This window comes from Gymnogyps californianus, chromosome Z, assembly GCF_018139145.2.
Source record: "Gymnogyps californianus isolate 813 chromosome Z, ASM1813914v2, whole genome shotgun sequence".
In the NCBI taxonomy this organism is placed as follows: domain Eukaryota; kingdom Metazoa; phylum Chordata; class Aves; order Accipitriformes; family Cathartidae; genus Gymnogyps; species Gymnogyps californianus.
In genome coordinates, this window is record NC_059500.1 from 44,090,348 (window position 1) to 44,107,382 (window position 17,035).

At 39.4% G+C, this 17,035-nt stretch overlaps 1 protein-coding gene across 2 annotated transcripts in view; it reads right to left on the reverse strand.

Annotated features, from left to right (window-relative positions):
- Positions 1-1,826: 1,826 nt before the first annotated feature.
- APBA1 (amyloid beta precursor protein binding family A member 1) overlaps positions 1,827-17,035 on the reverse strand; it is a 37,760-nt gene continuing 22,551 nt past the window's right edge. Inside the window, exons 5-12 of one of the 2 annotated variants that reach the window (XM_050912967.1) lie at positions 15,594-15,626; positions 14,395-14,481; positions 13,620-13,805; positions 9,924-10,103; positions 8,909-9,121; positions 4,949-5,068; positions 4,145-4,285; positions 1,827-2,767 (exon numbers count right to left, since the gene is read on the reverse strand). In XM_050912967.1, the coding sequence (XP_050768924.1) occupies positions 2,696-2,767; positions 4,145-4,285; positions 4,949-5,068; positions 8,909-9,121; positions 9,924-10,103; positions 13,620-13,805; positions 14,395-14,481; positions 15,594-15,626 (1,032 nt within the window). In that variant the 3' untranslated portion in view covers positions 1,827-2,695. The remainder of the gene's footprint in view (positions 2,768-4,144; positions 4,286-4,948; positions 5,069-8,908; positions 9,122-9,923; positions 10,104-13,619; positions 13,806-14,394; positions 14,482-15,593; positions 15,627-17,035) is intronic. The other variant, XM_050912968.1, reaches the window with a different exon arrangement.

Consider the following 17,035-nt stretch of genomic DNA (forward strand, 5'->3'; position numbering starts at 1 on the left):
TTTCCCTTTACAAAGTAAAATGGGATTGTTTACAAGACTGTTATCAGAAGCGTGCACACACTATGGACCTCCCAGTTTAGAAATCTTACACACACACTGTAATTGGAAAAAACGAGATTTTTTTCTAGACTCTGATCCTGCAAGCATTCACTTGCTTAATGTTAAGCACCTGTTTGACATGAACTGTTCAAGCACTCAAGTGCCAGTAACTTCACAGAATCTTGGCTGCAAGATTTTCAAAGAAACAGTTGTTTCATCTCTAAATACATTTGCAGTTCAGGTCTTCTTCATTTCCCAGTGAAGTGAGTTAAAGACCCCACCACAAGAGCTGGACAGAACCACAGAAACAGGTGAAGCTGAGGGTGTAAACATAGCAGGAACCAGAAGCATGATAACTGTGTCTTCAAGAGTTCACTAAGTTTCCTCAGGCAACTTACGGAAAGGCTGCACTGTATATAATCTTCTAAATTGTACATGGTTATATATCATATTTACATATGTTACTATATATGTGGAAAGTTCTGGAAAAAAGTTCAAATTATCATAAACCAGATGCCTACAGTTAAACAATATACTCACAAGTCATTCACTATCTAGTTGCATCAGTCAGGTAGCAGAGGTAAGTACTAACCTGGAATACTAACACCGCTCTCTTGTGCAATCTGCTATTCTGGAGATTTGGATTAAATTATATAACAACAAGAACTGCAGTAAAATCAAGTCATCATACATTAATCTCAACACTAAAACATATTCACTTACTACAATAGTTTATGCACCACTTCATTATCTCCCTTAAATATTTACTGCCCACTGAAATACAAAGTTCATTCTCTAACTCTGATCAGCCCATGATTTCTGAAAGCCAAAAAGGGACCTCTGGCAGGAGTGCTCAATGGCTGTCAGCAATGTTTGCACCAAGCGGGCGTATGCATGCACACACCCCCCACTTCATGAATCTCTGTAGTAATGTCTAGGTATTGTTACTGAACTGCAAACAACGCTTACATTGCACAGTCCACCCCACAATAACTGAGAAACAAGTGACTATGACCAATAGCACATTTGCAAAGCAGAAGTGGTGTGTGGCTGTGTGTGGCCTGCTCTTGTTTTCATCTCACTGAGCCTTTCCATCACAGTATAACACAGCAAAAACTGTTTCTTTAAAAGAAATCAACATATTAGCCTGGACTAAATGCATGGTTCAATTTCAGCATCAACACCAGTATACAGTCCTGGTAAAAAGTAACTACAGAGAATGGAGAATTTTCCTTTCACTAGGAAGAAAAGCCACTACTTTCCCCCCCCCCCCCCTTAAAAAAAAACCCAACCCAACCCCTTTTTCCCCTTTTGTTTCTAGCATGCAAGTTAGAGGCCAATCAAATCCTAGATTTCATACATCCCTACAGTTTAACATCTTCATACAAGTGCAGATAGTACACACATATCTCCTTCAAGTGCCATACATATGGAAAAAAATCACAAGTTAAATTATATAACAAAATAAATAAGTTTATTCCCATCTCATCCCTTCCACTGTTATCTATATCATGAACTAAAGAGAAAGTCAATAAAATTAGACAGGTCTTTGGACAAAAATATATGTTAAAACTGGCTCAGAGAACAAAATTACTTAGAATAGTCTGCAGATCTCTTATATTCAAACTTCATAAATAGCAAGCACAGTTTTAAAAATGTCTATATACACCGGCACACATGGCTATATGTGCACCAAATTCAGAATTAAGAGCCTAGAAAAAGTGTAGCTATTCAGGAAAGCCCCTCACTATTTCTCTTGTAGATATTTAAACATCCTCCCCCCCTCCTTTAACCTCTAAAATAGGCAAGGGACTATAAAAGACATGTTGCATTTAAAAACAAAGTAGAAGAAAACAAAAAGTTAGAAACCTGGGGGCCAAGAGGGGGAGGCAGCTGTAAAAAATGCCTCCCAAATTACTTAGTGTAAGTAATGCAAGCGTAACATGTTTCAGCAACTCACAGGGTACCTTTTGGGGTCCTACTATCATGAAGAACTGATGACAGAGGGGAATTAAAAGGTGTGTATTTGAACAGTCCATTTTACAACAGCAGCATTTACTGAGTCTTTGTAAGCAGATAATTCTTCCTGAGGGCAAAACTATCCTTTTGGTATTCTACTTTCCCTACAGACATAAACCTTTAATACTGAGCTCAGTGCCTGTGGGAACACAGGGCAAGAAAAGCAAGTCACATGCAGGATATCCAAGAGAACACTTTGCACCCTATACTTTTATCTGTTTGGTAAAGACATCTTTCATTCAGCAACATTTCATTTACTCAGTTTGTCAAATTATAGCCACAAAAATAAAACTGATTATGTAGCATGAAGCAGAGTCAATCTTCTTTGCGAATCCTGCTGTGAACAATGATGCTGTTATTTTCCTGTTTTGCATGTGGGACTGCATGAAGTTTCACTTGTAAAAGGATGCAACCAAAATAGTCCCATAGATATATTTTGCCCCTTCCCAAAAAACAGGAAAATGGTGGGGAGAAGAGGAAAAAGGGAGGGAGGAGAGAGAGACAGTGTGTTTGTGTCTGTGAAGGAGAGTGAGAGAGAGAGAAATGTCTCTGCAGACACAGAAATGCAGCACTAGAGAGACAAGCACTAATGAGGAAAAACATCCTCCATGCACATTGTGACGGTGAGATGTCGGCTTTAGATGTAAACTGGTTGCTCTTGCGCAGTCAACAGTCTGTACATGGCAGCTGGCATAGTCTTCATATGAATCTAGAGGAAACACGGCAAGTCAATCAATGTCCCTAACATGCATACCGCAACCGAGCATTGGTGAAGGAACTAGCTGAGGTCATACAGGACAGAAGGGAAAGGTAAAATCTGAGAGTTTTCCTACTCTTATTAAAGTATTGCAGGTGGTGATTTTATGAAACTGTACATTCAGTATCAATGAACCATCTAAAGTTGTGGACATTTCATATTTTCAGATTAGGGTTCTTCTAAAACATAGGAGAACTATGGGTAAATAATAAAAGAAATGGTGTGGTGGCTTGCTCTCCCTTCCACTTTTTAGATTTGAACAGCAACAGGCTAACAGAGGTAGAATCACAGCATTATGGAACAGTTTGAGTTGGAAGGGACCTTCGAAGATCATCTAGTCCAAACTCCCTTGCTGCAGGCAGGGACATCTTTCACTAGATCAGGTTGCTCAAAGCCTCGTCAAACCTGACTTGGAACACTTCCAGGGATGGGCCATCCACAACTTCTCTGGGCAACCTGTTCCAGCATCTCACCACCCTCATCATAAAAAATTTCTTCCTTATGTCCAATCTAAATCTACCCTCTTTCGGTTTAAAACTGTTGCCCATTGTCCTGTCACTACAGGCCCTGGTAAAAATTCTGTCCCCATCTCTCTTACAAGCCCTCTTTAAGTATTGAAAGGCTGCAGTAAGGTCTCCCCAGAGCCTTCTCTTCTCCAGGCTGAACAACCCTAACTCTCTCAGCCTTTCCTCAAAGGAGAGATGTTCCATCCCTCTGATCATTTTTGTGGCCCTCCTCTGGACCTGCTCTAACGGGTCCATGTCTGTCTTGTGCTGGCGACCCCAGAGCTGGATGCAGTATTCCAGTTGGGGTCTCAGGAGGATCACCTCCCTCCACCTGCTGGCCTTGCTTCTTTTTATGCAGCCCAGGATGATTGGCTTTCTGGGCTGCAAGCGCACATTGTGGGCTCATGTCCGGTTTTTCATCCACCAGTATCCCCAAGTCCTTCTCCACAGGGCTGCTCTCAATCCCTTCATCCCTCAGTCTGTACTGATGTTGCAGATCGCCCAGACCCAGGTGCAGGACCTTGCACTTAGCCTTGTTGAACTTCACGAGGGTCACATGGGCCCTCTTTTCAAGCCTGTCAAGGTCGCTCTAATGGCATCCCTTTCCTCGAGCTTATCAGCTGCACCACTCAGCTTGGTGTCATCCGCAAACTTGCTGAAGGTGCACTCAATCCCACTGTCTATGTCATCGATGAAGATATTAAGAAGTATTGGTCCTAGTATGGTCCCTTGAGGGACACCACTCATTACTGGTTTCCAGTGGTTGTTACTGGTAACAGTGATGAACAATGTTATATTGCCTAGACACATTGCCTGCTCTTACCTCACCAACAGCGTTTGAGAGAATGTGAACAATTTTCTCATGGGGTGTTGCTACAACACTCTGTCCATTGATTTCAATGATCCGATGGCCAACACGCACACCTCCTCGTTCTGCTATACCTCCTCTCATAAGGCTACAGATCTGGAAGGGAAAGGACAAATTTATCAGGTCCTGGATAAGGAACAGAGGCTTTAGATTACCCATTTTTGCCTGTAAACTGTAAATCAGCATTTAAACACAGAAGCTTGCAACAAATTCTAAAATGTAATCCATCACTGATTCAAAGTAAAATTTGTTAGTGACAAATAACTACTGGATATTCTCTTCCAAGAGCAGAACAAACTGTTAGAAAAGGCTGTTTGTGTTGTACGTCACGTGCTGTGGTTTGGAAATTTAAGAGTATATGAAGGACCACAGTTTAACAATGTTCAGGATGCAAATGCCTTACAACAAAAGAGGATCAAGGACAGTCTTTTTCTTTTGAGATCATGCAATGGCTTGGTTAGACACATGAATGATGCAGAGTGAAAGCAGCCTCTGCTACACCATTTTGTTTCTCTAACCTAAAACCGCTTTTCTGTTCCTCTGGCTGACTCTAAAGTTGTGAAGTAAGTAGAGGCAAAAACAAAAAATAACTCTGATTAACTCAGCTTTTATATCTTAGACTTAACACAGGTGCAAAGTCCTGCTTGCTGTAAGGGAGAAAATGGCAGCTTCCCTCTTCCCACACTGAAACTTACCCACAAATGGATAAGAAGTTTCATGTATATTAATACTTAACCAGAGGGTGTGGAAGCTACTTACAATCCCATTCTGCACACTGAAGCCCAACTGATATCTGAGGTCCGGTCTCCTGATCAAGACCGTGGTTACTGGAGGACACCTAACTATGTTCAGTTTGACCCGGGCCTGGTTTTTCAAACCCTGCGAAAAGAAATCACCATGAAAAACGCTGGCAAAGACAGAGTGAAACATTTAACAGAAGCACTGCGGGGGGGGAAGTGTTAAAATATTGACATGGGAACAGCCCTGAATAAACAGCTCTTTGTATGCATTGTAACAGAATCTGATCACTGAATGCCAGACACAAGCATCAGAATATTTAGTGAAATGAGTGATAAAATATCAAATTTTTCTTGTCAAGAAGCTGACACAGTTGTTTTAAGAAAACTAGATTCCTGTTGGCAATTTCTTCATGTGATAACACAAATCATGTATAAAAAGAATATTAAACAGGTCTATGGAGCTCACCAAAAAAGTCAATGACTGTGGATGAGAAATAAAATTTTAAATAAGTAGCTAAGCTAGTTACAAATAAGTGGCTTCCCTAATGGGATATATTAAATTCTGTCAAGCAAACGGCAGGTCCTGCTCATATCATGCTTGTATAAGCAGTGCTCCTAATTTCTGTTCCTCCTCCCTTCTAAATGAGTTTTATCACATTCGTCATGAACTCCTTGCTACCAGAAGAAAATTGAAGGAGGGAAATTAATTTTTACTGTCAGGGTCCTAAAACACTAGAACAGATTACCCAGAGAGGTTGTGGAGTATCCAGCCTTGGAGTTATTAAAACCCTAGTGGGCACAGCCCTAAGCAACCTGCTCTACTTTGAACCAAAGGGTTGATCTAGACCAGCTTCAGCAGTGACTGCCAGTCTCAGAAGCTCTGTGATTGTATGGCTCCATGAAAACTCAAATGTGAAAACGCAGATAACTGCAGTCTGACCCCTTGCACAACTTCAAGTATTCAGAGCTCTTGAGACTGTTAAGATATTTTTCTGAAATGCTTCATTCACACAAAGGATTAGCCATATAAAAATACATAAATAAAATCCACATCAAGAAAGAAATGCTTTATAAAGAATACAGTAACTTCCGCCTTACTTAATACAACACCTACCAATTCCAGTACTTACTTCTGCATTCCTTTTATATGTACAATTGAAATCTGGATCCCATTGCAACTAGCAGGTGCCTGACACTGACTTCAAAAGGTTAATTCTGAAAAATAATTCCTACTATAGCTAAGGTAATACACTGAAGTCTCTACATCCAGTTTACTGCTGCTGATTCTGTTGAGCTAAACTCCAGATTCAGCAGTGACTTGAATAACTAGACTGGCATCCTGCCAGGGTGAACTGCCTTAGAGTCTCTTTTCTTGTCAGTGCCTTAAACTGGATGCAGTCGTCACACGGGAAACAGCTGCCCTCACTTCCACACAGTGCCGAGCTCAGCTTGGCTCATTATTGAAAGTGGCTCCAAGAGAATGGGCATGTGAACACAAAATGACAAAGCACGTGGCTGTGGGAACTGCCTCTACTCCACTCTCAGCAGAAAGAAGGTCCAAACTCCATCTTTTCCATGACTATGGACTCCTCCACTCTGGTGAGGAGTTACCTGCACACCACACATGCTCAAGGGCTATTCATCGTCTATATGTAGGTCTTCACAACAACACACATTGTAGAAGACAGGGACTAATCAACCTGTACTAAGCTGTGGGTATCATGTTTACTCAAAAGTCTGAGGGACTTTTGCCTCCTTCTAAATCCAGGAGGCTAGGAGTCATGCAGAGTACTGGAGATGCCCATTTCTATGAGGAATTAAGGTGTCTAACTTCAGTCATCTGAGTTCACTCAGGTCACATGCCCTCAAGAGAGTTGACATCATTGTGCTCTTACTTCCCTGACAAATGTGCAAGTTATTTATATGTATTCCTCAGAAAAAAAGCAATATGGTCCCCAACAAATAATTTTCTAATTTTACAGAAAGCGCGTCTATTTCAAAAGTGGTTAATTTCCAGTATTATGCAGACTGGTAATATATGCTGATCAGAAACAAAACAATTGCATCATTTGACCAACTTATTTGCTTATCTAGTCCCTGAGTCTGCTTCTGATAGTAGGCAGCACCAGATGCTTCTGAAAAAGATACAAGTAGCATAATACAATTAGGGAATAACCACCACATACGGAAAACTTCTTCTGAGTTCTGTCAGTTTGCAATTGGTTTATGGTCAATTAGTAGCAGAGATTACATCCATAATACTGAAATTATCTCATCTGAAGTGCTTGCAAGATATTCTTATCTACATAATATTCTCATCTTTTCACAGGAGTCCTTACAGCATGCTAAAGAAATCTGAAATCCTGAGATATTTCTACCACTTTTAAATGTGTGCTTAGATCATTCAGTGGTATATATACTTATTACCAGAAGCACTATATGAACAGCTCCAGATGTATGGTTATGAAGACCTGCAAACATACAGACTGACTTCTCTTTAGAAAGACAAAATAAACAGCTAGCAGTTCCTATGGCAACAGCAGTAAGTATCAGTGAGGAAGAGAAAGGTCTGCAGAAGCTGGAAACAGTAAAGCTGGTTGTTTCTGTTTTGAGGAAGTTCAGATGAGGACAACGAAACTCCACCTGAAGAGGCTCTGAATCAGAGAAGCGTAACTCATCACAGGTTTAGAAACAAAACTGATGTGGGATAGGAAAAAAGTATGGCTAACATGAAAAGCCTAAATTTGCAGGGACTTCTGTTCCACTGAAGCTGGCACAAAGATATTTAATATGATTTTTTTTTTTCCTTCCTTCACAAATGTAAGACTGGTTTTGCCATGTTTTTAGTATGCTACACTTCGAGGCTATCATTTCTACTCACTGAATCTAAAATGGCTGGTTCAGTGACTTACACATCTATTACTCATCAGAACTCAGCATTAACATTTTTGGAAACCAGAATGTGAAGTCCTTACAGCAATCATCTCAGTTCAAGTATTAAGAAACTAATCCATAGACAAAAAATTAAAAAATTACTTTGTAAATTTTTTTTACTTTGTAAATGCAAAATTTACTTTGCAATTTAAAAAAGTACAAAATGCAAAAAAACATATTACATAATACAACTTGTTACCAGAAAGTTGCTTAAATAAATAAGTTTAACAGGCATATTCCTAGAAATCAGAGAAGGATTTCTGTACAGTACACCACCAGCATTACATTACGTGTCTACATGTTATGATCTGTTGGAGCTCTGTGGGGCTATTTCGATAAATAACAAAGTCCATATAGCTTCATCTCAAACATTCCCTAGTCATGCATCTCTCCAGCTCTTGAAACTCTGATGTTTAAATACCTATTCCCTTGTATCCTACAGCTACCCCAGACACTATTCAGTTCTAGTTGACCTGCATGCTTTTTGCAGTCACATACTTCTCTGACAACTAGAATAAAGCTCTTCTAATTAAAATATCCCATTTAGCCAAATGAAGAGAAGCATCACACTTTCAAATAACTTGGGCAATGTTTCTACAGAGGATAAGTATGTCTTTAATTCAAAGTTTAAAAGTTTTAAAAATAGTTATAAATAAAACAAAAAAAAAGCATCAGTTCTATTTCAGCCAGATACTAGGAGGCATTTGAACAGCTAATATGGCCTAGGACAATATTAGGCACCTGCGCCTCCATTTGTCACGTAAAATTTTAAGTGTATATCTGGTAATATCTTCCTTCTGAACAAAATATTCTCTTGTGGAGTGAGGTTCTGTACAGAGTCCTTGTCTATACAAGTAAATGGCACAGCTCACTTTCTGGGAGTCAGAAAATTGGTGTAGCATAATTCGCATTGTAGTTTAAAGATCATGAAATGGAAAGTGCTATACAAATGTTTGGTAAGAAATTACTTAAGAGTTATATACTTTCTGCTCTCCTATTATGTAACCCTTTTAAAATGTGTACCTTCCAGAAACATCCTCCGTACCTTTATAATGCTCTGACATGTGGAGAGTGGTAAACCAACCAAACTGGTCCCATTGATTGACATGATCTGGTCCCCTATGTTCAGCTTCCCAGACTTCTCTGCTGGTCCTCCATGCATCATGTTGGCTATGATAACTGTAGGCAAAATGGATCCCCAGCCAGACTCCACAATCACTACACCTAGGATTTCTCCCTTTTGCTTTTCAATGTAAACCTGTATCATAAGAAAAAGTGTTAAAAAAAAAAGCTTCTTCACACCTATGGAACTAACACCCCCCTTCCAAACATTCATATAACCAACAAACATATACCCCTCCTTATTTGCAATCTGCCTTCCAAATTCAAAGGCAAAACAAAATAGGGTACATATTTTACTAAATTTCATTTGTATTCAAACATGAAATAATCAGCATGATGTAAGATAGATTTTGCTTAGTGTGAAACTTCCCTCACAACTTATTTCTGCATATGAGCAGAGGAAATCGGAGTGGAAGAAACCCTGGTGCCATGGGCTTCAGTGGACAAAGCTAAACAGGAAGAGATTGCACGAGTTTATGACTGTGGACTGGAAAACCACTATCTGTGTGTTCCAGTGGTGTACTGGTTCATCTTTATTAACCAAGCTGCAAATCCTTTCAGCAAATACAATTCTTTAAAATCTGCCATCAGCCACTTTCACAAACACCCATGCCTCTATAAATTTTATATTGTTTACTGTAATCTGTTAAATTGTACTAATCTGTTAATCTGTTTTAAATTCATTTTCAAACATGTCTGAAAATTGTTTGGTAAAAAGAACACAAACAGATGGTAAATCATTTCACTGCTGATAAATTTTGGGTTCACTGTTTGCCTTTGAAACAGAACTGATAGCACAGTGTCCTACTTGGGAGGATAGTCTAGACTAACTGAGGTCATTTATAGGAAGTATTAATGGTTTTCTGATTTCTGCCAGCATGGGCCTGCAACTGGTACAGAGCAGCTTAATGCTGTTACAGAAAAAAAATGAGACATACATCTTTGCAGTTTTCAGATTTGGAGAAGTGAATCAGGTCATCATTGTACATGTCCTGGGTATTGAGCAAGTCACTATATTCCTTCTGGCTAAGGTCTTCTGGGTTGATTCCGTTTGCCCTCAGAAATTCCTGGTAGGCCACACTAAATGCTTGACCTATGGACTGTGCAATCAGCTGTGCCTGTAGCAGTTCCCAGAGAAGAGAAAAGAAAAAAGTGAAACATTCTGATGGTCTTGTCCACTGACACTTTCTGTGTTACAATCACACTGTAAAATGGATGATCAAGTTGACAAACCTACAAGTTACTGCAATCCAGTTTAAAAGATATTTGTGCATTAAAAATTAATTTAAAAGACCCACAAAATGTCAACACATTCACCTGTGCCATGAATCCATCTTGGTAAGCAATTATAAATGAGAAATATAAATAAAGCCATCCTTTCACAGGTAAGAACTGCTAATATAAATGTAAAGGTATACCCGCTGCAGTGACTACAGCTTGCTCCTACAGTTCTTCCCACGTATGCAGCTCCCAGATGGCTCTCCCTTCTAGCAGAGGCAATGCGATTCTCTGACAAGCCAGCAGTGAAAATGAAAATGTCTACTAGAAAACACACAACCACATTTAAGAGGGTATTTCCTCCTTTTCTTACCCTCCTTTAAACCCACCACATCCATATTGGCTGCTGCTACCTCAGTCTCGGATGAAACAGGAAAAGGGCAGCAACTAGTGACTGGATCCAGGCCTTGAAGTGACTGGAAACGGTCACACACATCTCCTTCTCCACCCTGCCACCTTCTTCAACCTCTCTCCTCTACATTTCTTGTTTCCCTCCCTCCAACTCCCGTGACTCTGTCAGTTCCCTGCCCCCTTCCTTCTCAGCCTGTCCTTTGTGTGCACCCTCTTGCACCTGCAGCTTCCCATAGCCTTCTCTGCAACTAAAGCCACCAAATGTGCCACTCACTACACTGCATTGCTCCCACCGTGAGCTGTTCTACATCTGCAGCAGTGGGAGAGAAACTGGGCACAAGGCAGACACAGGGAAAGCTCTGCATCGTGCAAGGTGGGGGATGCAGCTGGAAACAGCAGACTAGAGGGATGCCTCTCCCTTTGAGGTAGTGATCATGGTTAGTATGAGACAGGTAATGGACAGGAGAGGAAAGCAGCACAGCATGGTGCAGAGTACTGCTGTGTATAAGCAGAGTTATACGTTCAGTAAGCACTGTGTAGTGCACAGGAGTTGGCCAGGATATGTACTGAAACAGTCCCTTGGAGAACAGTGCTGGCTGTGATGAAGGGAGGGAAGAGAAGAGGAGAGCTCCACAGCTGACAAGGTAGGTCTGGGGCAGTGCTAGTGATGAATGAATACTGCTGAGGTATATTTTTATACAGCCCACCAGCTTTATTTAAAGTCCAGTTTGGTTCCTAATAAGGGAAAGGTTCCCAACCCTGAAATAAAAAGTTGATTGTATCTTAAAGCAACTCAAACTAGCACTAAACCTGTTGATGAGAATAGCATGAATGCTGGTGCTGAAAAGGCCAATATCTAGACTGGCAGTATTTTACCAATGCTCAGATCAACCCAGTTTTGACAGCAAGAACAAGACAGCAAGAAAATGGGAAAACTACACCTCCATAGCTCAGTAACCTAAGTGAGGAGATAAATGCAGACTTTACATTCATACACATGTATCTTCTCTCCAGGAAGAGATCAGCTACCATTTAGACACCCAGCATTTGGACACATCGCTAGGGCTCAGCTAATTTGAAGATCCAGTTCTAAATACAGTTGAAAATCTGGTGCTGTCCTCCTTAGATAAGGACTCTTCCAAGCAGAAACACATTCTGGCCAACACCCGCTTGAGGCCTTACAGCTGCTGTGCCAGTTACTGGGTAAATTCTTCTAAACACCCAGCTGTGCCAGAAGAAAAGGTAACAATGATACATACATGAGTTTTATAATATAAACAGGCTGTACTACTCCACTGGATGTATAAGATCTATGAAGCTGCCATCTCCTTGCTGCTAACAGGTGCTACAATGTTTCCATTCTAACTCTTTCTTAGTCATTTGGGTATTTGAGATAAATTTTGCAAGCTATTTGTGAACTATACCATGACTAAGGAGAGCTGATACAATCTCCTGCAATTTCTCAGCATATGTTCACATCACCGAGCAATGCTTTTATTGGATCTACAGGCATGTACTTTCCAGGCCAATATCTAGTGGCATAGGGAGGATCACATCTGATACAAATATGGGCTGATCCAAACAAACCACAGAAAGTAATGTCAGCAACCCCCCAAAGGAAGCATAGATTCCAGTTAGCCAAAGTATTAACAGCAGCCTGGGAAACAGATCCAGGAAGTCTGGATCATAGTCAGACCACCACATGCTGAAGGAAAATAAGCCCCAGCCTCTGGCATCTGACAGTTTGATTTTTGCTTTTTCAACTGGCCAGTAAGAGAGCTAGCAGTGTTCAAACTTGTGACTAGAAATACAGGAAAAGCAACCTCAAAGTGGGCAGCATATCAAGTGATATTAAGCCAAAAAACCGTTGGCTACTCTTTTTATTTTCACACCAATTTCTTGAAAGGCTTTGCAAAACTGGCTTACATGTTATTTTGGGGAAAAAAAATCCACAATTTTTTATGCTCTCTGTCAAAATTTTGGTAGAGGATTACTTCTATCAGTGCTCTTGTCCTTACTTTTTAACCTCAGCAGTGGGTCATATATGTACATTCATCTCCAACCAGATAATTTATCCAGACATGAGTTTAGAACAGATTCATCATTACATAAAATCAGCCACTTATTCAAGAAAATCTTCCCATTTTGAAGTCCTTGCTGATACACTGCAGAGTGGAAGACATATGAGTATTTTATAAGACACTGATATTTTCACCTTATGTCTCTGAAGTAATACTCTGCTATTTGGAGGGCTTAGAACTGAGATTTTTTATTTTCCCAAATTATTAGGGCTAACTTGATTATGATCTTGACAACTACATATCTAGCCACTTCAATCTGATATGTTTGATTTTACCTTTCAGTTACTGAGCTTTAAAAAGTGCATAAAATCAGCAAGTTATGCACATGGATTGTGAAGAAAGGATATCAAGTCCTATATAAGGTAAATTAGTAACATGCACCATAGACTAAAATTTACTCAGCTGTGTCTCTATTCAGCACACTCTGGGACTGCTGGAATTACCAACTTTCTTTGCTGGCTTTTTGATATGATGTCAGCAACTACTCCCCTACACAATTCTCCTCCTCAAAAAAAAAAAAGGAAAAAAAAAAAAAATCACCATTCTAGTATGTATCAATGACTGATCCTTGATGCAAGACTTGGAATCAGAATTTCCCTAGGAAAATAAGCATCTCTGATAGACTTTCACTCTCACACGCAGAATCTGAGCTGGTATTTGTAAGCTGTGGCAACTGGACCCTCCTCTCTTTGTTACTGGAAGGCATTGAAGGAGCTTAAAAATCGGAGGCATTTCTATAAACATCAATTTTGTGAGTAAAACGTCAGGTCCAAACATGCAAACAGAAGGCAAGTTCGTCTGCTTAGATGAAATATTTTGTTGCAGTTAAAGAACAAACAGGCCAACTTCCAACAGACTTCAAGCCTGCCAAAATGTGCTTACATTTCCACCCCTAGAAAATTACAAGACCGAGTAATTCCTTACATCCTCAGACTCAAAGACATGGCAAATCATTTTGTACTGCCTCTTTCCATCTTGGGAAGGGTGAGATGCTTCCACGTTATCCTGGGAGTTAGACCGTGGCATTCGCCTACGAGCCATCAAAACAACTATATTTCCTATATCTGCAATGTAAGAAATGGTCCGCAGGGGATGATCCATCATTGTTTCCTGGGGAATACAAAAAACAACATGAGCAGCTGTTTCAACGAAGTTTGTATTGCACACCTAGTATTATGAAAACAAACAAATGGCAATAGAAGACCTTTGTTAAGTGAAGTCTGTAATATCTGTCATGCATGAAGGGAGATGCCAACAGAAAACAAGAGCTTCACTTTCCAAAAGTAAAGCAAAGAGCAAGTTTTACAAATTAAAGTTGTGTTTTCTGTGGAAAAGCACATGAAGACCTCAATATCAGAACCTGAATATGCTAGGCACGTATGTGAAAAGGACTATGAACTTCAGATTATCACAGCCAAACACTTTGGACTACTCTGGGCACAATCAATACTTGACACATCATGGCTCGTAAGAAATGAGCTGACTGCAATTAGCTTACCCGCAAATTCTAATCATTTCTACAGTCAGACACACCAGAGTGCATGTATGACAGGGTTCTTGAGCATGGATTTCTTACTAGAAAATCCTGGAGGGAAATACAAGAGCCAGCACTTTTTGAACGACAAATTTTGGCAGGTAGATGAAAGTCTATTTCAGTAGCCTACTACCACAATACTGACAAAGGTGTCTTTGTCTATACCTGTGTGTCTGCATTCAATACTTTTATTCTCTGTGTGGAAATGAAGAGGTCCACTTCAGTCATGGGTTGAGATTCACCTTCTGGAGCCTGCAAATAAATGGATTAGAGTCAAACAAGCACATTAGGTAACATACTTACTAATGATGTTAGCTCACAAACAGGGGCACACTAAGACACAGTCACCAGAACAGCAATGCAAGATAGAGTATTAGACTGCAGAAGCTAAAGATAAACGCAAAGATATGGAAACTATATACATATATGTGAAAGTGAATTGGATATTATTTGAAAAACGGTTAACTGCATAAATGCTTCCCTGATATTTTTCCCTGATTCAGTAAAATTATACCTGACTGCAACATGAACTATATAAAGGTTTCATGAAAATCAAAGTTATTCTCCCATTTTCTCCACACTATGAATCCCACTTTAAAGAAGGTTTTTCACACAAGCCATAGAAAGGCCTAACAGCATCTCTTGCCTGAGGAATTTCTATATGGGCTAACAGTGACTCCCAAGACCACATGAAAAACCTGTAGCACAGGTGGGTACAGTTTAAGCAATTCATAATGCAGTTCTGGTAAGAAGACCTTCACAGTCAGACAACACACTATTCAAGCACTAACCGACTGTAGAAGTCATATTTTGTTAACAGAAAGCAAACACTTGTAATTTTAAAAAAAATTAGATTTGTTAAAAGATACTTAAAAATATATAAATGGAACTTATTACTAAGATGAGTCAATCTCAGCATATTACTGTGTGTATATACATAAACATTTTTCTTTTTTGCATCCAGCAATTTGACACATCTGTGAATCAAACAAAGCACTCTTATAGAAAGATAAAATAAAAAAGAAAAAAGACTTTGTTTTAATCTATCATTTTACAGAGTTAAAACCTTTGCCATGTCAGCCCTGTTTCTTTAGTATGCATTTTGGGTACTGCCTGTAACCATTTGATAAATCCAATCTTTACTCTATTTCTAACATGAAATGGCTAATGATAAGCAACAAAAAATGGCCAATCAGGTAACTGATTTCTGAGAAATGTCAACTTGTATGGTGGCTCAGAAATAAATCTAAAAAAAACTTGCTGGATGCAGAAAATAAAAACACAAAATAAAAAGAAAGGCAAAAAACCCTCCCAGAAAACAAAAGAACAGGCATAACATCAAGCTGATGGAGTTTGTACTGCACCTTCTTCCTGCTTTTGGCTAATTTCTGGGCCATCTGCTTAGCATGGAACAAACAGAGACAGGAGAATAGTTAGAGAAGAACTTACAGAGACTCCAAATCAAGTAGGAATCTGCATGCTAATGCCAGGGCTCACAGACTACTAGCTGTTCTAATTAGTCCCTGCTTAGATTCATTTCCTCCTTTTCTTTTTGGCTTAAAAAAAAAATTAAAAATTTCATGTTTAGGACAATTACTTTAAAAAATGAAAAGAAACCTCACCAAAACAGTCAGGAAGAACACAAAAGGATTTGATTTTTTTTTTTTTTTCCCCTTTCCCCATTTAAAGTCTTACTCACAACAAACAAGGGGGGGGTTTGTGGGTTTGTTTCTTGGGGTTTTTTTTAAAGAAAAAACCAGAGCTTCCCCTCATTTACAGCAGTGTAAACCATGATGTTACTTCTTTTGAAGCAATACCAGTGTAAAAGGTGAGAGAAGAATCTTAACCATTATTATTCCAGCTTTTTCAGATGTAAAGAATTTAGATTCAAGTTTCCTAATGCTCTCGTACTTAGAGTCTTCAAAAAATGCCTCCCTAAAACTATGCTACTTTTTCCTGGAAAAAGAGAATGACAGAGGGTAACTTGCACCTCCACTTTCTCCTCCTTCTGTGCAAATATACCCATACCAATGTTAGCATTGCGTATCTGGACGACAGGTTTTCCTGTGACATCTGCACAAAGATATGTCCATGCTATCACATTTTTTCAAGAAGGCAGTGGAGCATGTACTTCGGTTCCACAAACATCTGAAAACAGGTCTCTCGTCACTAAGTAGTTTAATTGATTTACGTCCAGAGATACATCAACCCATTGCAACAAACCGATTCCTTATGTGCTACTACTGTGGCAACAATAACAACACAAATAAGCATCATTCTTACAGTCTTGCAATCATTAATTCAAACCAAGGTGAACCGAATGTACAGACCTGCTTACTGAAGAAATGCAATACTCTCCAGGCTGGCACATATCCTTTTATACCTAACAGTAACAGCCTCTTAGCTAACTAAATTAACAGGTGTTCTTGTGGTGGGAAGAAGGCTTACTATTACAGGCTTTATAGAGATTCATGGCTAACTACTTTTATGAAGAACAAACTGGAGGCCTGAATCACAACATATATCAAACGTTTTATCCTGATGCTCACAACTTAAATCTGTCAGGTTTCGTCTAAACAAATCTGAAAGCAGTTACTGAAACTTTAGACCATGCTGCTTATTTACACAGATAAACATTTTCACACTAGCTTTTAGTCACCTTTTTCAAACTAAGAAATATTTGATAGCCTGGTGATCACAAACTATTGCAAAAGCAATTAGAACTGCCTCATGCTGCAGGCTCTTCATTACATTAATATTAATTTGCATTGGTACTCAGAAATAATATACTCATCTTGAATAACAG